Genomic DNA, 21,010 nt, shown 5'->3' with positions numbered 1-21,010 from the left:
ATAGGACCAGAACCATGACACTTTAAAAAAAAGAACCTCAACTTTCATTTCTAAGAAACATTTAAAAGCTACTTAAAGCAAACTGAACAGTATACTTTGTTAAAAAGCAAAATAGGAGCAGCCCGGGTGGCTCAGTCGTTTAGCACCGCCTTCAGCCCAGGGTGTGATCCTGGGGAACCAGGATCGAGTCCCATGTCGGGCTCCCTGCATGGGGCCTGCTTCTCCCTCTGCCTGTGTCTCTGCCTCTGTCTGTCTCTCTCTCTCTCTGTGTCTCTCATGAATAAATAATAAAAAATAAAATAAATAAAAATTTTAAAAAGCAAAACAAAACTTTCTTAAAGATTTTATTTTTAAGTAATCTCTATACCCGACATGGGGCTCAAACTCACAACCTCAAGATCAAGAGTTCCACGGTTCACTGACAGAGCCAGCCGGCAGCTCACAAAACAAAATTCTGAAATTACTGCTATATAGATTTTAATCTGATTACAACAGAAAATGATTTGGATATTCCTTTGGAAAATATTGTTTTCTAAACAACAATATGGTTTCAATAAAATTGCTTGGCAGAAAATGATCTGGATATTCCTTTGGATAATACTGTTTTCTAAACAAAAACATGGTTTCAATAAAACTACTTGGCAGAAAATGCAGCCCCTTTAGAAAGATCTACCTAAATACGTACTATTTATTAAGGTAGAAAAGGATGACAGGGGATCCCTGGGTGGCTCAGCGGTTTGGCGCCTGCCTTTGGCCCAGGGCGCAATCCTGGAGTCCCAGGATCGAGTCCCGCATCGGGCTCCCGGCATGGAGCCTGCTTCTTCCTCTGCCTGTGTCTCTGCCTCTCTCTCTCTCTCTCTCCCCCTCTCTCTCTCTCTCTCTCTCTATCATGAATAAATAAATAAATAAATCTTTAAAAAAAAAAAAAAAGGATGACAATCATAAGCTCAGCACATACCACTGCCCTGTTAATTACACTTCACAGCATCTGGAGTTTTCCTGCATTTCAGCATCACTACGGACACAATTGTGCATTAGTGAACCAAAAGCTTGTCAAATGGTCAGTCTGGTCTTTTAGAATCCATCTTTCTCCTCACCAGCATTTCACCACAGTGGGGAAGCAAATGGGAGACTGTCTTACTCTTTTAGAAATAGGTACAAGATCACCAGATGCTCACTAATGCCTCCAGGAGATACAAACAGAGGCTCCAATGCATGTGGGCGTAACCAGGAAACACCTGCCCTGAAGTCTCCAGTGGGACAAACTCTCCAGAAAATGACATAGCCTACTTCCAAGCAGCTGTCCACCAAGCTCTTCTGTTCCATCCAGCAGAGGAACAGCACCTCTGCATCCCTACTCTGAAACCCTTACCTTTTTAAACGTCCTTTTTCATAGTCTAGTAATCTTCTGATTGGCATTACCTTTCCTTCAAAAGCACAGGCCTTTCTCATTTTGACCAGCCAACCCCAGATGTTCTTTAAGGAACTTACTTCCTACAACTGGCCCTATTTTGTCAATAAGTGTTTCCTAACCACCCAGTATGGTCCGCAGGGAGCTTGCCCCTCTGTTCTTAGCTGGTAAAAAGACATCTCTTATTAAACCATTCTGCTTTAACTTTACTTTTTAGAGTAGTAGATTTTACATTTACTAATTTAGGTTTGACTTCTGTACTCACCTCCCATCTGCCAATAAAACTGCAGCTCATGGTAAAGACTACAGCCTACTTCCCTGTATCTCCTGCCTATAGTGAAAGATCAAAGCCATGGATAGAGAAGGCACTCAATAAATTTTTAGTTAACCAAATTAGATACTGTATATAAGAGGCATTTGAAGGTAATGCATTATACAACTATAAAGCTTCATCACTCTAACAGTCCCTCTCTGACCTTTTCCCGATGTTTCCTACCTCAGTGACAGAATAACTCCAGCCACCACCACCTGGCACTAGAGAGGGTGCAGGTAGTTTATCGCCTCCCCTTGTTCCTCCTTGGGAGGAACAAGCAAGTAGGTAGAGAGAAAGACCAAGTGGTTTTCCCAGGAAGAAATTTTAGAGATCATCGAGGCCAGAGATTCTGAAGCTGGGGTCTGCAGATGACTTCAGTATTTTAAAGCTTCAAATCAGGGTTTGGGTGAGGCTTAGGGATGGGCTTGGGTTGTATGTTGCACACACTACTTTGTAATAAAGACAAGCTTATATGTTTAATAGTTTGGTTTTTTGGGTCATAAAATTTATAAAATGCCAAAATGTCCATTATAGGAAATAGGTAAGAGTGATTCTAACATAGAAAATCGTTGGGGATTAGGTGAGGAAATGTGTATATGTGATTCATCTCTCTTTCCTCACAGTTTGTGATTGAAGGTAGTAAATCCCTAATCTTGGGCCAGTTATCCTATCATGGATTGTCAAAGTGGCAGGAGAAATCATAGTCGACTTACCACCACTCTCTCTCTGTCCCTAGAGAAAGAGCTGTGTGATAAGCCTGACTATTTCAGAATCAGAGTTATGTAGAGCAGTCTGCAGAGTGGTCTTTAGCAATTTAGGCTCAGGGCTTTGGGGATTCTTGGTGTCCAGTAGGACCACATTGTTCAAACCATTTGGAGAAATACCTGTAGGCTCTGCAGTACCAGGTAGTAGTGGCTGGAGTTACTCTGTCTCTGAGGCAGGAAAAAACCTTCTTCTCTCAGACCTGCCCTCAAATGGAAGCCCTTTCTCCTGCTCCAGCTCCTAAGCAGGGAAACTCATTAGGACAACACCCTACCTCCTACCCCTGCAATCTAGCTGCCTCACTAGTGACTGGATGAGTAGAGTAGCTGGATTAAAGAGGAAGAGTAGGACACCCTTGGCTTTTCTAAGGCCTAACTATTCAAAGTGTAGTCTGTGTACAGCTGCAACAGCATCACGTGGGAGCAGACTCTCAGGCCCCACCTCAGACCTACTGAACCAGAATCTATGTTCAATAAAGTTTCAGGGGAGTCAAAGGGACATTTTGTGTCTGTGATGCACTGGTCTAGGGACTAAGCTAGTATTTTCTAACAAGGTAGCCAAAAGCTATATGTGCCTATTTAAATTTATATTAAATCTAACATTCTGTTCCCTAGTTGCCCTGGTCATATTGGAAGTACTCAATAGTATCACACAGCTAGTGGTTACCCTACCGGGCAGCACAGATACAGAACATTTTCATTCTCATGGAAAGTTTCATTGGATAACACTGAACACAATGCTGTTTTCCAATCAAACTTTAGTAACAAACCCTATGCATTTGAGGGGGGAAAAAAAAAGGCTGATACTAGATTTTAATACAAATAATACTCATTTTTAATTCAGCTTCTAAGTCAATTTCTCATACAGGAAGGGGCAATTAATCAGGTTCCACCAAGCTCCACTATCTAAAAAGCAAACACAGCACATCAAAACTGCCCCTTCACCAATGTGAATAGCTATTTCCTAAGAGCATAAATCTGAAAAGCTCCCAAAGGCAATCTTCTTCATAACTATAAGAAGCATCAATTGCAAAGTAACTGTTAAGAGAAACACTGGATGTCTGACTTTCCCACTAGTTTTTACTGCCTCAAAAAGAGCTTTAAAAAGATTAACTGAGCCAAAGTTAATATGCTGATGCCAGACCTTGAACAATGGTTCTCAAATTTTGGTGTGCATCTAAATCATTACAGAGGTGTGTTACACAACAGATCGCTGGGTCTGAACACCAGTTTCAGATTCAGTAAGTCCCAGGTGGACTAAGAATTTATATTTCTTTTTTTTTTTTTTTTTTTTTAATTTTTTTTATTTATTTATGATAGTCACAGAGAGAGAGAGAGAGAGGCAGAGACACAGGCGGAGGGGGAAGCAGGCTCCATGCACCGGGAGCCTGATGTGGGATTCGATCCCGGGTCTCCAGGATCGCGCCCTGGGCCAAAGGCAGGCGCCAAACCGCTGCGCCACCCAGGGATCCCAGAATTTATATTTCTAACTCATTCCCAGATGCTGCTGATGCTGACCCAGGGGCCACACTTTGAGAACCATTGACCCAGAGTAACAGAAGCATTGAGAAAACAGTTAGAACTTGAAACATGCTTACACACATAACATGATGCCAGGCAGGGGTGCAGTAGCTCATGCAAAGAAACCAGGCTAGGAAACCAAATAGGGCCAGGACTCAGTGCCCTCAGCCTCTCCTCCCTATGAGATATACTAGAGCATAAGAACCAGACCAGGCTGTTGAAGAGACACCATATAAGAAACAATCTTTTGATTCTTAATCTACGGTGCAGTAACTGAAGTCTCGACTGGCTTTCCCTCACATCTCAAAGAAGTAGTAAGCACCGCTTATCAATTAACTTCATAAACTTCTGAAAACCAACTGCATACACTTTTCTCCTCCCCGAGAACTTGATTAAACCTGAAGTTTCAAAAGCCTCCAATGATCTCCTAATTGCCCAAACTACTAAGGTCTTAACCTCTCCTTTTACTACCCTTTCCAAAACATTTCACATTTTAGCAGTATGTATGCCTCAGAAATTGTCATCTGCTCTGACCTCTGATGGTCCATCTTTCATCTAACTAAACTTTCAGTCTCTTAAATTAAATGCGAGCTCCTCAGACCTTTTTTTTTTCCTTCTCGGGAAGAAAGAATATTATGACCACAGTTCTTAAGCAAAAAATGGGCTCCCTGGAAAACAGGCTGAGCTCTGCATTATATCGAACAAGGAAATCCTGCAAATGTCTTTGGTTTAGAGATCATGCTTGTTGCTGTCTTTATACGCAGCCTCCTTCTACTGTTGATGAGGAAATCTTGGGTCTTTGTATGCTAAATAAGGAAAAACGCCTAGCTGGATTTCAACATTAGCCCATAATTTCTGCACCAGGGAAGGTAATGCAAAGGTACAGTGCCCCTTCCTCAAGGCTCAAGGCTAAAGGTAGCATAGATCTTATCTAGAAATTGCTTGGCACTAGAATTGGCAGAGAAGAAAAAGCACATGAAATCTTTTGACCAATCTCTGTTCTCTTATGTTCTGAAATTTCCATCCGATTGTAATTAAAAGGATGAAAAATGATCTAGCCCAATCTCAGAGATAAATAACCTCAAGTCTGGCAGACCGCCTACAATCTACTTAGCATCTCCTCCTTTCTTCATACCCTTCCCACAGGTGTTCCCCAAAGAGTCTACCTAAAGTGTTCCACCCTGATTAACTCTTGAAGTTCAACTACTTGTCTTTACAGGCATTCTTCCAAAAGCTCTAGCCTTTGTCCTGACTTTTAGCCAGCCCATCTCCACTAGAAATTTTTAGTAGTTACCCCAACAACACCTCAAGCTACTATGTGAACAAGATAATTTTAATGTGCCTCCCAACCTTAAAATTCTATAATTGCATCTAACCTTTACTATACCCCTTTGCTCTAAATTGGCTCACCTTCCTGGCAGTGGGATCTATCAGTGGCAGTCATGTCTCTTCATCTCAGAACTGCAGGGTCAACTCTTCAGTCTCCCCTCACTCACCTCATCCCACAGGATGAGTAAGACACAAGGATGAGCGCCTCATATACCATATATTTCATAAGTTTACTGCTACATACAAAGCGGGCACTCAAAAAAGAGGTAACTAGGGGCACGGTGCCTGGGTGGCTCAGTTGGTTAAGTATCTGCCTTCAGTTCTGGTCATGATCCTGCAGTCCTGGGATCAAGCCCCACATCGGGCTCCCTTTTCAGTAGGGAGTCTGCTTCTCCCTCTCCCTCTACCCCTCCCTGCCACCCAGCTCTTGCTCTCTCACTCTCTCCAATAAATAAAATATTTAAAAATAAATTGAAAAATAAGAGGTAAGTAAAAATGTACTTTAACCGTAAGTCCTAAATCTAGGCCCTCCTCTCCATCTTAACAGTCACTAATCTGATTTAGCCCTGTATTACACTCCCCAAAACTATTCCAAGAGCCCACAGTCTGGTCTTCTTTTCACCAGTCTTTCCCTATTTCAATCCATCCTCCACATAGTTACCAGTTCCCCTCCTAAAAGTAATGTCATTATCCTGCTTAAAAACCTTTGACATCTATTATTCAAAACAGAAAGTCGAGACTTATTTGACATCCACAACCCTTTGTGATGATCAGGTCCAAACCAGATTTCACCACTCTCACCTTAACGTGCTTTTCACGTCTGCAAACAAGACCTTGTTCTCTTTGCCGGGGATGCTACCAACCCTCCCACTTCCCTATTTCCCAGACTGAGTAACTTCTCTGCTCTTACCCTCCACCTCTTCCGTGCTCTCACCGACCTAACACTTGTCATACTGTATCATGATTATGTACAATGTCTGAACATTCTATTAAAAGATTCTCCTTAAACTGGAACTCCGCCTCACTCCATCGACCCTGGCACCGTTCACAGGAGGCACGCCATAAAGGTCTGTTGAAAGAAAAAAGCGTATATACCCCCAAAATAAAACCTTTCAAAGTTTTTAATACTTTTGGAAGGCGATATAATTATTTCAGCAATGCGGTCCACCGGTTAAAACATTTTTAGAGCTCTCTTTGGCCATCCAGAATTGCCTTCTGAGATTGTTTACACTCTGAAGAAGAAAATCCGTCCCCTTACTTTATACCATAGGACATTTTCACCGAAAATAGTAGAGCCGACTCTGAGTATTGCCATTCTCCACCCACCCTCCTCCATCCTATGGATTTGTTCCAAACAAATTCTGACCCTTCAAGCCAGAAAATATTCGTTCAAAGGCTGAAAACTTGCCATCACTGACGGTTGTGCTACAGGCACAATTTGAAATGTAAATGCAAAAAGTTTTGCCAATAGCAGCACCGGGGGAGTAAGTATAGTATCTCAAAAGGCTCCCTTTTGATGGTGAAAGGACCTCTTAGGCGTGTACGTTTAGGCAAAGGTTTTATGTTTCAAACAACAGCTCATTTCACCTTGCTGAATGTGTGTTAAGTGAAACCCTGGGGGGGGGGGGGGGATGTGCGTCTGTTTCTCCAAATTGTAAAAAGGGGGGAGGGGGGCTAAGTCTTCCCAAGGCCCCCGTGAGGATTGCTGAACCAATTCCTGAAGATGCGAGATTCCTTTAGAACTTCATTAGAATATTAAGGCAGCAACCCCTCAGCAGCAGCACCGCCCTTTTCCAAGGGAAGGGTTCCATCATTTAAAGACGGATGCCACAAATACGACAAAGGGGCAGGTCCCTATTTTGCCTAATTCACCATGTATTGAACACCTGGGTGTTCTGCCCCAATCCAGGTGGCCGAGGAAGAAGAGCGAGAAAAGGACACAGCCCTAGCACCCAGCCTTCCAGGAGCATCTCCAGACGACCCCCTGCCAGCGCCCTGAGCGCACCCGAAACCACCCAGCCCCAGCGAAACGGTGCACGCGAACGGCTCTCCCTGCCCTCGCAACAGACTGGGGACACGCAAGCCTCTCGCTCATCTCATCTCATCTCATCTCATCTCATCCAGGGAGAAGGAAGAAAGCTCGGTCTTTCTCATCACTGGGTTAGGAATACTGAGGAAGCAGCAGTGGAGGGACTGGTCCTCACCCTTCCCTTCCCCTCCCGACCAGCACCAGAGGCAGGATCCAGGGCTCGGACACCCCCGTCCCGAGCCCGCTACTTGAGCGAGAGGGAGGAACCGAACTCCTGCTCCTTCCCGCAGAAACGCACAGGGGCCCAGCCGCGGCCCGGCCCCATCTCCTGGGAGCTGCAGGTGGAGGCACGGTAATGGTGGACGGAGAAGGCAGACAGGAGCCGCACGCTCGCGGACCCCCATCGCCGTTCCCCTCCGTCCCGACGAGCAGCTTGCACGGCACCGCGAGGCCGCAGGGCCGGGGACCCCCTACTCCCCGCCCACGATGGGTACCTTCGAGTACTCCTGAGCCAGCTTCTGGTACTTCCCCTGCAACTCTGCCGAGGCCATGGCCTCCCCCGCCCCGTCCGGGCCCGGCTGCCCAGGCCGCCGAGCCCCGCCCCCCGCCCCCAGCCCCAGACACGCGCCCGGGTTGGGCTCCGCCAGCGCCTGCCCGCTCGGCCACCACCGCCGCGCCTCCTCCTCCTCCACTTCCGGGTTCGCCCGGCGGGAGGAAGGCGGAGCGGGGCCGGGGGCGGAGCCACCGCCGGGGGCGGGGCTGCGTCTGGACGTCACCGCCCCGCCCCCGGCGCCGGCGCCGCAGCACGTGCGTGCGCAGCCTCGCTGGAGCGCCGGGGCTCTGCCGCTGCCGCCGGGGGCGCCATCTTGACGCATGGCCCAAGATGGCGACGTAGGATGGGGAAGGAGGGAGTCAAGAAAGGGAGAGCGTGAGGAGAGCCCACAGGAGGGGCGGGAGGTGGGGGAACCGAGGAGAGGGGCGGTGGTTGCGAAGAGCCGAGGACCGGAAGGAGAAACATTCGAAGCGCAGCAAGAACTCTGGCGGGTCGTCTCTCCGCCTCCCCCTGCTGGTTCCCATGGCAACCGTGTGGCGTTGGATGGTTAGAGCTTCAGAACGTTCACGGGGAGAGAGACCATTATCTTCCTCTGTCTCGTTATCCCGATGTGGGAGCACCAGGCATGCCCTGCATTGTAAACTCGGACCTCCCCCAGGTTTATAACGCTCGCTGCTGCCACCGTCCCCTGCGCCAGACCCTGCAAACCGTTGTCGTAGGTTTTGACATTGAAGTTCCTTTGTGTCCGTTCTCCGCCCGCGCCATCCACACCCCCTGCCCCCGGACACACACCACAGCTGGGCCTTCTTCAATGGATTGAGTCAAAAGCCGTTAGGAAATGACTCCATAAATAAATAAATAAATTTAAAATTTTTTTAAAAAATTAAAAAAAAAAAAAAGGAAATGACTCCTGCCACGCATGCAGATAGGGTGGATGAGAACAAATAACTGGAGGATTGAAGCAACACAATGGTCTGCCTGAGATACTCTACGGCATTTCTCTTGAATTAAAAGCTTGCCTCCATTCAACAAATATTTGTGGCCGATCTACTGTATATTCGATATTGTTCTAGGCATTGCCTTTATTGCAACATTAAAAATGTTCATTGATAGAGGAATGGAGACATGAAATTAGACTATGTTTGCCATAAATTACAACACAGCAGTTGAAGCTAATAACCTGGATCTGTATATGTCTGTGTGTATCTGTACGTATCAACATGACAAAATACTATGTTAGCAAACTGCGGTGCACTATAGGATGAAGAGATACATTTAAAAATAGGAAACAGGGAGGCTTGGGTGGCTCAGCGGTTTAGCGCCGCCTTCAGCCCAGGGCGTGATTATGGAGACCCGGAATCGAGTCCCACGTCGGGCTCCCTGCATGGAGCCTGCTTCTCCCTCTGCCTGTGTCTCTGCGCCTCTCTCTCTCTCTCTCTGAATAAATAAATAAAAATGGGAAACAATATTTGCATTGTTCATGAACATGTGAACATGTAGGAAAAATAGAAAAATATAGACTGGACAGATACACATCAAATTCTGAATAGTGGTCACCTCCAGTGGGGAAAAAGAAATGGAAATGAAACGACAAAACAAAGGACCGTAAACTTTGGTTAATTAAAAAAAAAAAAAAAAAAACACACAACAGGATTATCTGATTATTATCAGACAGATTATTATCTGTCTAGTTGGTACAGGAATTTTAGTTATATTGGCATTTGAGGATACTCAAAATTTTCTATGATTAAAAAACTGTGCCATCCTAGTTTCCCGTTTGGCTATGAGTAAGCCTGGGATTTTATAGTGAAAAGCTGGGCCTATATGCATTCTTCAGCGATTGTAAATGTATAAGAGGATTATAAACTTTTTAAAAATGTTTATTTTTTTTTAATTTTCTAATAGCCAAGTCCTACTGTCCAGCAAACATTCAGAACAATCCTTTTAAATTATTATTATTAGTTTTCCATAACACCACCAAGCGGGAGAATTAAATATTGTAAGTGCATTTTTCTGGTTTGTAACATAATGGAATTTTCATTCATTTAAAAATAAAATGTCATCTCAGAAACAACATTCCAAAGAAAGAATGTGCAACTTTGGCTAGAGTGCCTTTGTGAGTTCATTTTACTGAGTTGAAAAATTTACTTTCCACTGCTTGATCTAGTTACTCTGTCAGATACACTGTTTTCAAATCCCCGTTGATAAGTCTGAATATATTAAAGATTCTCTCCCTCAAAAAAATACCATTAGGTGAGTGAAAAGGCAAGCCACAGAGTGGAAGAAGATGCTTACAACATATATATTCAATAGAGTTCTCTTAGTCTCTTATTCAATATATAAAGAGCTCTTACAAATCAATAAAGAGCAAGGCAATCAAAAAGAAAGATAGGCAAGAGACTTCAACAGGCATTTCACTAAAGAAGACATACAAACATCCATTAAATTTGAAAAGGGTGTTCAGTTTCATTAGCGATCAGGAGGAAGTGAAATTAAAACCACAGTGAGATACTACGCACACTCCCACAAACAGCTAAATTTAAAAGATTGAGAAGTGTTAGGATATGAAACAGAAGAAACTCTCATAAAATGCTGGTAGGAATATAAACTGGAAAAATCATTTAGGGTAAGATTTTGGTATTATTTATTCATCTGGAAAGATACATATTTATGATCTACCAATTTTACTCCTAGGTAGACTCTCAAAAAAAAAAGTGTGCATGTATTCACCAAGAATATTTACACCAGTTATTATTCATAAGAGCCAAAAAATATCTATCAACAGAATAGATAAGTGATTGTACATTCATATCATATTATGGGGTACTAAGCAGCAATTTAAAAAAAACTGAACTATAGCTATAGCTAACTACTGGTGAATATCAAAATATAATCCAGAACAAAAGCCAGATCCTCCCCCCCAAAAATTGCATTGTATGACTTCAATTATACAATGTTCAAAGAAATGGCAGAATTGAATCATAAGGTTCAAGGATATATGCTTGGGTAATATAACTAGAAAGAAAAATAAGGAAGTGATAACCACAAAAATGAGAAACCTGCTTGGAAAGGGACATGAGATGAACTTTGGGGGTGTTGGCACTGTTGTTTCCGTGTTAACTTTGTGATAACTCCTCATCCGGTATATTTTTGTTTTGTGTACTTTTTGCTATGAGTGTTACATTTCACAATAGCAAATATTTTTTTTTTTTTAAATCTCAATTATCTCATGTGCTTGCCAGCAATAGTTCCCAGTCTGTAAACAGTATACTTATGGGGAATCTTGTGAATGAAGGTTACTTGCCTGGAATTATTGTAAATCTGCAAGTGCTATGATGATCATTAAATCATTTAAAAGCTTAATTGTTTTAGGATTTTCTTTTCAGTTGCAAGTATGACAAATCCAATTAAAACTAGCTTAGACCAGGGATCCCTGGGTGGCTCAGCGGTTTCTAGGCTGTCTTTGGCCCAGGGCGGAATCCTGGAGTCCCGGGATCGAGTCCCCGGTCAGGCTCCCGGCATGGAGCCTGCTTCTCCCTCTGCCTGTGTCTCTGCCTCTCTCTCTCTCTCTCTCTCTCTCTCTCTCTCTCTGTGTGTGTGTGTGTATCATAAGTAAATAAAAATAAATCTTAAAAAAAAAAAAACTAGCTTAGACCCCGGGGGTAGAGGGGGAGTGGATTTATTAGAAAGGTAAGTAAATAGCTCACAGAACAGGAAAAAAAGAGGAGCACAGGATTTCAAGTACAACTTAGACCAGGAATCTGACTGTTTTTGCAACTGTTACACTCAATATGTGCTCCTTCCTGCAGAGCTTCCTTTACTTCTTCGAGGTAGCAAAACAAAACAGCCCACAGGTCCAGAGCCTCCCAACTCACAACTCTGCCTCCCAAGAGAAACTAGGTTGCTTAGTTCCAGTTTGAAAAATCCTAGGGAAGGTCTCTGACAGCTTGGGTGAGATGCCCATCCTTGGATCCATAAGCTCTGACCTGAATTCTCAGTCACACAGGACAGATAGGTCAGCTGGAAAACCCCCTAGGCCCTGACCAAGCCTGGAGACTAGAGCATTCTTTTCCCAAATGAAGACTTCTATGGCAGATGCCACCAGGGTAGGCAAGGGGCACACCACTACAGAGGACAGTAAGGGCCAGAAAGCAACACTGGGACCCTCTGATGCAGACCCAAGGCACCCTGCCCCACTCTCAAGGGCATAGTGTACTCTCCATACACCCAGAAGACATCCTGGGAGGTGAGAGAGAGGGGCCAAAACTCAGAATAAATGAGCTTTTCCCGAAAGAAGGGACTATCGTAAACCTAAATAAAGAAAATAACAAAGCAACAGTTTTGACTGAAGAGACTGGTAAGTTACTGACAAATTAGGCTAATTAGGCTTTTACCTTCCAATGGAGAGAAGATTGTGAGAAGACCAGATCTGCCATAGAGAAAGGAAAGGCTCCATTTTCTCTGCCCATCTAAGCATATCTTGAGTCAATTATGATCACATAACATGAGCAAGAAAAAGTTTTGGTTTGTGCTATTCATACTCCATCCTGAACGATAAAAGATCTGGCATAAAGCAAGACTTGGGGACTTTCTTACACATCATGAAAGGATAATGATGAAGAACAGAGCTGTTGGCCCTTATTTCAATGTTGATGAATAAACAATCATATATTAAATAAGGTGTCTTTAAAGAAACACACCTCAAATAAAGTTATTGATTCATTGAAGAAAATGTTGTGACCAGAGGCTTGTAGGAAGCTAGCCCTTTATTTTCTAACCCCATTAATTGCTAATTGAGTGTTTATGGCAATTTTAGAACCTAACTATTGCCAAGTAATGGGAATCAAATGTATATAGATTGGGATCAATGTGGAACTTCCCTTGATCATACAGTAACCAGTTATGCCATGGGGTTGCTTAGGAGATATTGTCAATCTCTAGGTGCACATTACTTCATGGTACAATAGAGTCATATGTTTTCCATCTTAGCATACACCTGAAAATCAAGAACACCTTTCAAGCTTCAAAGCTCTATGTTTTGAAATCATACATTCTACTTCACAATAACCTGCTGTATGTAGCGGCTCCTATAGTGACATTGGAAGACCTGCTAGGCCCACCTGCACCTCCCCATACAGGCCTTAAGATAACTAAGCAACAATTTTCTCTGGTCTAGTTTTACAATCCCCATAGCTGGTGACCACACCTGACTACTGAGATAATGGACAACAGAGTCTGCATGAATGGATATAAGGAAAGCACTAAAGAAGTCAACCTTTGGGTCTTTTGTTATAGCATATTGTCCTTATGTGATTTATATTTTTAATCCAGTGGGAAAATGCATTATCACTCTACAGGTACAATTAAAGAAGGGTTTGGGGGAAGGGGAAGGAAAAAAAGAACTTTCCTCCACTTGATTTTTCTCTTGAACAGTTAGCTCCAAAGTTCAGGTTTTGTAATGAATGCTCAGTGAGGCAAAATCTGAACAGAATCTGATGATTTGCAACTTTGAGGAGCTCAACTCTACTAAAAATAGGAATTCTGGACTTTGAAGTTTTGCAACTCCTTCCTTCGGCTGAGCCCTAAAGCTTTGCCTCCCTCAGTCACAGAGCAAGAAAGAAAAATGACAGAATAAGCACAGAACCCTGACGCAGCGTGTCCAAAGTCACATGGCAGACACTAGCAGAATCATAACTAGAGCCCAGGTCCTTTGCTCCTGCTGCAGGTTGTATTTTCTGTAAGTGCCCATATGCAAAAAACACTTTGCTATTTAGCTTGAAGATCAGAAGGTGAATGAGTCCTAGATTAGGGGTGAGGATGCCAAAGGGTGTGTTATACACCTTGGCATTTGTTTTAACTTGTATCTTCCTGAAATTAAAGGTACTGCATTGGAGCTATTTAAAGAGAAGGGGCGGGGTTGGTTTAAGATTTCAGGGGTTTCTCATATAATCCAAGGGCAAAGTCTGGGGGCAAGGAGGTGCAGGTAGGAAGCAGAAACAGAAACATGTTACTGCTTATGCCTTACCTTAACCCTGCTCCCCTGGCTCTTCACTTTATTATTGTCTTTCCGCCCCCCCCCCTTTTTTTTTGTCTTTCCCCCCTTAAGACTGGTTTTCTCTGTCTCTCTGTTTTATACGAGGAAATGGTCACGAACAGCACCCAGATTTCTATAAATTAACCTATCACATCTTTTTTAAGTGTGCAACTTGTTGTTGTGGAGAGTTTTGAAAACACACACAAAGAGAGAATAATCTAATGAGCTCCCATGTACCATCTAGCTTTGACAATGATCGACTCTGCCCTACAACTCCATCCATGTTGTCCCACCCCAGTTGATTAAGTTGAAACAAATTCCATACATCATATTATTTTTTAAAGATTTATTTATTTATTTGAGAGAGAGAAAGAAAGAGCATGAGGAGGAGGGGCAGAGGGAAGGAGAGAGAGACTCTCATGCAGAGCTGAACACAGGGCTTGATCTCAAGATGCTGAGATCAGGAGCTGAGCCAAAATCAAGAGGGAGAGGAGGAGGCAGGGAGCCCAGCAGGGAGCTGGATCCCTCAATCCTGGGACCCTAAGATCTTGACCTGAGCTGAAGGCAGACGCTTAACAGATTGAGACAGCCAGGTGCCCCACATATTATAACTTTTTATTTACTCTTCTAGCAAGAGAATTTTCAAATTCAAATACATATCTTTTTTACATTGAAGTATAGTTGACACAATGTTACATTAGTTTCAGGTGTACAACATCAGGATGCAGCAAGCCTATCCACCATGCTGTGCTTCCCACAAGTGCAGCTACCATCTCCTGATATCCCTTTTCTAGTCCTCTTGGCTGTAACAGTTTCTTGGACTTTCCTTGTTTTTGGTGACCCTTTTGAGGAGTACCAGTCAAGTATTTTGTAGAGTGTGCCTCAGTTGGGATTTGTCTAATGTTTTCTCATGTTTAGACTGGGATTAGATTTTTGGAAAAAAGATCAGAGGTAAAGTGCCATTCTTAACATGTCATGTATCATAACAAGAGCAATACGAGCAACATGTCAATCTTGATCATCTTGATAATCTACTAGATGTTAATCTTGATAATATTGGACTGTGGTTTTAAAGAGCTTCATTTGCTTAAGCATGGAGTCTTTTCTTTCTCCATTCTTCTGCCTTTAAATTCTAATTTTGCTCTTTCTCTGGAGTGTTGGCCTATACAATGGCTATAAAACAAAGGATGTATATTGAGGGACAATGGGTAATAAGACCAGAAATGGGAGGACATGTTACAGTGGTTTGTTTCTTTATTTTAAGTAAATTCTATGCCCAACATGGGGCTTGAACTCTTGACCCTGAGATCAAGAGTCTCATGCTCCACCAACTGAGCCAGCCAGGTGCTCCATGTACTAACTTTTAAGTTTGGCCTTTTGGCAAGGGATGAGGGGAGATAGAGAGGTGGAGAGTAAAGACTTAACTTTCACATTTAAAATTTTTTAAAAATTTTTTTACTTATTTATTTAACAAAGAGAGAGAGCACAAGCAGGGGGAGTGGTAGGCAGAGGCAGAGAGAGACATAGGCTCCCCACGAAGCAGGGAGCTTGATGTGGGACTTGATCCTGGGACCCTGGGATCATGACCTGAGCCAAAGGCAGATGCTCAACTAACTGAAGCACCCCCACTCTCACATTTTTGAAAGTCCACTCCTGAATTCTGCAGTATGGGCATCCTCATTGTGTGTGTGTGTGTGTGTGTGTGTGTGTGTGTAGTAGAACATGCATAACAAAAAAATCTACCATTTTAACTATTTTTTAGGCATACATTCAGTGGCAATAAGTACACTCATATTTTTGTGCAACCATCATCACCACCCATCTCCAGAACTTTTTCATCTTTCCAAACTGAAACTCCATATTGTTAAGCCTTAATTCCATATTCCCCTGTCCCCCCAACCCTTGACAGCCACTAGTCTATTTTCTTTTTCTATGAATTTGACTAATCTAGTATCTCATACAAATGGAATTCTACAATCTTTGTCCTTTTGCGTCTGGCTTATTTTACTTAGCATATGATCTTCACATTTCAACCATGTGGTAGCATGTGTCAGAATCGCATTCCATTTCAAGGCTGAATAATACAACCACATCTTACTTATCCATTCATGCATAAATAAACATTTTAAAAATAATAGCCACCCTAATGGGTATGAAGTAGTATCTCGTGTGGTTTTGATTTGCATTTTCCTAATGCCTATGATGTTGAACATCCTTTCATGTACTTATTGATATCCTCAATTTTTCAAGATGCTTTACCCTTCCCCATTGTTTATTTGCATACTGTACTGCAAATTTCACCATCTTATTCCTTGCCAGTGTCACACAGGATCAGAGTAAAGACGCAAGCCTCTTGGACTCTGTAAGTGGCTGACTAAGGACAGGTTTGTATTACCTTTCTCTGCAGCTCTACAAATGGTTCCTATCAGCAGGCCACAGCTGAGGCAACCAATCTACCTAAAAATGGCCTCCAAACTGTCCTCCCTGACTCTAGGCTACCCTCCTTGTTGCCACAGATTGCTAGTTTCATGCATTAGGAACAGTTTCCTATTTCCATAGGAAAACACCTGAATCCTTGGGCTTCATCCATTTTTCCCACATTCTACCTCACTGCTTGTGATTTTCAATCACCATCCCCAACACCCTTCTGTCTGTGAGGGCACCCCCTTCTGTTACTCTAAATGGCTTCTCTGTTCCCCACCATCTGGACACGTGCTTTGCAACATTAACTCCTTCCCTCTTTCTCAGTTACCTTTTTAAATCCTTCAGCATTTTAAAAAGCTGGACCCTTATTGGCACTTACTTTCTTTCTTTTTTTTGAATGGGTATTTTATTTATTCGTACTTAAACCTATAAACCAACCAGACAAACTGGTACTATTATCATGATAAACTAAAATACAAAACATCTTCCTACAAATACCAGAATACCGAACAAATTAGGAGTTGTAGTAAAACAGCAGAGGGCAGAGGAAATCAATGAGGCACATTACAGTTTAACCCTTCACCATAACGAGGCTATTAACAAGTAAAGCCTGACAATCTCAGAAAATGAAAATAATCCTTCAGCACGTCTTTGTATTTTTACTTCCTATTCTTGAGGGTTAGATTCTAGAGCCTAAAGATATCCAAATTAATATTATATTCAGCTATCTACAGCCAGAAACATCTTTCATCATGTTGCCCATAGCAGCCAATGTTACTAAAACCTCTTTGATTAGACTCCAATCACTCGCCCCCCTCAATTGACCCAATAAGCATAATAAGATACAGAATGTCAAAACAGAGATACAGGACCCTAAAATACAAATCCTAGGAGAAGTAATACAGCCACTGCCCAAACTGAGATTGAATAATATACTCATGGTCACATATCTTCCAGGCTGTATGTTCACAGAGTAATTTGGGAATAAATCCATTATTTGCTGGGTACTGAAATACTTAGCGGTTTGCAGCCTTACACTATGGCTTTCCCCAGCAGTTTCTAAGATGAACTCCAAATCGCCGATAGAATTTTGCTGGAACTGGATCTGGAGCTACAGGAACTCCTCTTCACAATTGTGGAGCTGACTGCTCTAGGTGTGGAGGTCCCAGGTCTGATTGTTCCAGGAATGGTTCTCCAAGACTGGCTGTTCCAGGTCTGGTTGCTCCATATTCGATGGTTTCCAGAAGTGTCCATCAGGTATCTCTGGTGATAGGAACAGAAGCCTGGCATTCTGTAGTTGCTGACTTGTTCTGAGTCACACTATTGCTATTCTCTGGCCAGTTGTTGTTTGGCCACCTCTTACATTTCATTCCCTGGTTCTGGAACCAGATCTTAACCTGCTCATAACTACAGTTCTGAATGCTGTAATGTTCTTGCACCTATTGGAGACTGAGGTATTTCTGTCTCTGGAATCTATCATTGAGCACATGTAGCTGGGTCTGAGAGAACACAGTTCTGATCTGTTTCTTGCCCTGGGCTGCATCTTCCTTCTTCACTGCTTTCCTCTACAGAAGTGGGTAGTAGTTTTACTCTGGGACTGGTGGAAGAATTGGTGCTGTCCCGAATAAGCAGATCCATTGAGGAAGGAAGAGGAGGGATGTTCTCCATCTTGTGGGGTGCCTCAGCAGATGACATTTGCAAGGATACATAATTTTCTTCAGGCCCATAAATCTCAGGCATTGGAGAAGAGTCCCTAGGACTGGATGCTTCAGGGCCAGGAGGGCATTGGGGGTGAGTGGGATCCATACTCATAATGCTAAATTGAAAGTAGAGGGGAAAAAAAAGAGTGAGATTGTAAGAAAGGCCCAGGTTTATGTATCATGTATCTAAGTGGAAGAGCTTAGAGAACATGAAGATCTCCAGATGTAAGAGTATCAGAAAGATGAGGGGGGAAGGTGCCTGGGTAGTTCAGTCAGTTAAGTGTCTGACTGTTGATGTCAGTTCAGGTATTGATCTTGAGGTTGTAGTTCAAGCTCCATGTTTGGCTCTGTGCTGGGTCTGGAGCTGCCTTAAAGAAAAAAAAAAAAGAGTATCAGAAAGATAGGCTGAAGTGGGTCACCACCACAATAACAAAAGCCAACCAGCCCAATCCAGCCATAGGTCAGCATTTGTTTTCTTTATATTGTTACTACACCATGGATTAAGACATGTTCCCTCAAGTAAACTGCAAAACTGTAAGGACGAGAACCAGATTTTATTCAGCCTTTTACACTGAGTGATGCCTGGGAATACACACACATCCAGGTTAGCCCCAGATGGGCTTGCAGCACCTGGAACGGCCTGGGGGACAGTCCATCCCCCAGAAGGAAAGCAGTCTCATCACACTCCCACAAACACAGAGCATTTATTTACTTTCCCCATTGAGTTTCTCACAGTTAGACTTTGTCCTGGATGGGTTTCCAGTTTTGCCCTCCCCCTCTGGGATGTCTTCCTCTCTTCTCCTTCCTCCAGTGTCCCTCTTCTATGTTTCCACACTTTCTCCTCTGCACCGCACTTGGTTCCATTACAGAAGCCCATCCTCCCAGGGCAGCACTCCATTCCATGAGCTCAGTGGAGTCTTTTGGCCTGTCAGAGTCTTCAGAGCAGAGCATATATAAGGCCATCTATTTTTTATTTTATTTAAGAAAAAATTTGCTAATGTTGACTGCATCCCAAAACATAACTTCAGTGCTTGTCAGGCTACCAAGTCTCTGTCTCTTTACTCTTGCTTGCCAAGAACTCCCCCTCTCCACCAATGGCACAGAAAAAAATCCTGACTTGCCACATACATAGTACATATATTTATATAGCCCTGCATTTCAGGAAAAAAAGATTCTTTCCAAGCCAATCCATTAGCAGGACCCAAACCTCTCCAATATTTCCCATCTCCATCGCTGTCATCTCTTGTCTGGATGCCTGAAAAAGCCTCCCAGCTGGTCTCCCTGCTTCCATTCTTGCCCAATTACAATCTTTCCTCCACATAGCATCCAGAGTGATCTTTTTTCATGGGGCTTGAACCCCCACTCCTGAGATCACGACCCAAGTTGAGATCAAGAGTCAGACACTGGGCAGCCCGGGTGGCTCAGCAGTTTAGAGTCCCGCGTCGGGCTCCCTGCTTGGAGCCTGCTTCTCCCTCTGCCTGTGTCTCTGTCTCTGTCTCTCTCTCGAATAAATAAATAAAATCTTTAAAAAAAGTCACTTAACTAAGTCATCCAGGTGCCCCCAAGAGTGATCTTTTAAAACATACCACTCTTCTTAAAATCCTCACAATTCCCAAGAACACATAGAACAAAATTAAGATTCTTTACCATGCTAATAACCCTTTATGTGATCTTGTCCCTGTGATCTCCTCACTTCATGTAGCAGTTATCCATTGCTGCATAACAAGATACCTCAAAACTTGGTGACCTAAAACAGTAACACTTTATTATTTCTCATGATTCTGTGGGGTTTTCTGCTGGTCTCTCTTAAGACCACTCACACAGCTGCAGTCATCTTGATGGAGCAGCAGACAGAGGGTCCAAATGCTTCATTTACCTATCAGGCAGTTGGTGTTGGCTCTTGGCTGGGCTCCTCAGTGCTTCTCCTTGTGGCCTTTTAGTAAGCTAGTAAGCTTAGTGAGCTTCTCTGCAGCACAGAGAGGTTCCGAGAAAGTGATGGCAAAATCTCAAGGTTCCTTAACGTCCGGGCTCTGGAATGTGTGCATTAATTCTGCCATATTCTATCAATCAAAACAAATCAGGATAACTGGGTGGCTCAGGTGGTTGAGTGTTCGACTTGTGATTTCAGCCCAGGTTATGATCTAATGGGTTGTGGGATTGAGCGCCACATCAAGCCCCAGGGAGTCTGCTTGAGATTCTCGTCCTCTCCCTCTACCCCTCCCCACTGCATTCTCTCTCACTCTCTCTCTCTCTCTCAAATAAACAAATATTAAAAAAAAAAAAAGCAAGTCACAAAACAAGAGCAGATTCATGGAGTGGAGAAAGACACATCACCTTTTGAGGGAAGGAGCAGGACCGCTCATTACAAAAGGATGTGGACAAAGGGAAGCCTGATCCACCGGGGGCCAATATTAGAACAATCTCCTCATCTCCTATACTGCTCTCCTTTCTGTTTCTCAAACATACCAATCTTCAGAAACTTGGTACTTGTTTTTCTCCAGTGGCATGTCAGAATTTCTCTGTAGGAAGAATGTAAGAGGACAGATGTGGTTGAGAGCGGGAACTGCATAGGAGACTTATCTAAAGTTGAGTTTGGACAGTGAACCCACTGTACTTATTTAGGATGGTTTGAATGTCCTAGATCCCAACCACACCACCTCCTCTGTGGTGCCACCGCTCATTATACTTGACCAGCCTCTCTCAGATCTGGGAATGGCAGCCTCCTTCTCATCATTCAGGTCTTAGCCCACACATCACCACTTAAGAGAGATCTCTGACCATCTATTAAAATACCTCCTCTCACCTCTCTCTGCTCTATTGTTGCATTTTCTTTGTAACACTTACTGCCACCTGAAATTACTAGAGGCAAATCAGCAGCTTTTATGAAATCCACCTTGCATCTCACCTCGTAGGACTCCAAGTACCTTCTCCAGCA

The 21,010-nt window shown here is 43.3% G+C and overlaps 1 protein-coding gene and 1 pseudogene across 1 annotated transcript in view; both read right to left on the bottom strand.

The window, feature by feature from the left end:
• Positions 1-8,035, bottom strand: part of PPP1R21 (protein phosphatase 1 regulatory subunit 21) — a 65,690-nt gene extending 57,655 nt beyond the window's left edge. The window contains exon 1 of the mRNA XM_025992609.2: positions 7,859-8,035. Coding sequence (XP_025848394.1) covers positions 7,859-7,915 — 57 coding nt within the window. The 5' untranslated portion in view covers positions 7,916-8,035. The remainder of the gene's footprint in view (positions 1-7,858) is intronic.
• Positions 8,036-17,009: 8,974 nt separating this feature from the next.
• On the bottom strand, positions 17,010-18,310 carry LOC112915338 (homeobox protein NANOG pseudogene; annotated as a pseudogene).
• Between the last annotated feature and the right edge of the window lie 2,700 nt (positions 18,311-21,010).

This window comes from Vulpes vulpes, chromosome 16 (assembly GCF_048418805.1).
Source record: "Vulpes vulpes isolate BD-2025 chromosome 16, VulVul3, whole genome shotgun sequence".
Classification (NCBI taxonomy): Eukaryota; Metazoa; Chordata; class Mammalia; order Carnivora; family Canidae; genus Vulpes; species Vulpes vulpes.
This window is presented reverse-complemented; position numbering and strand designations above follow the sequence as displayed.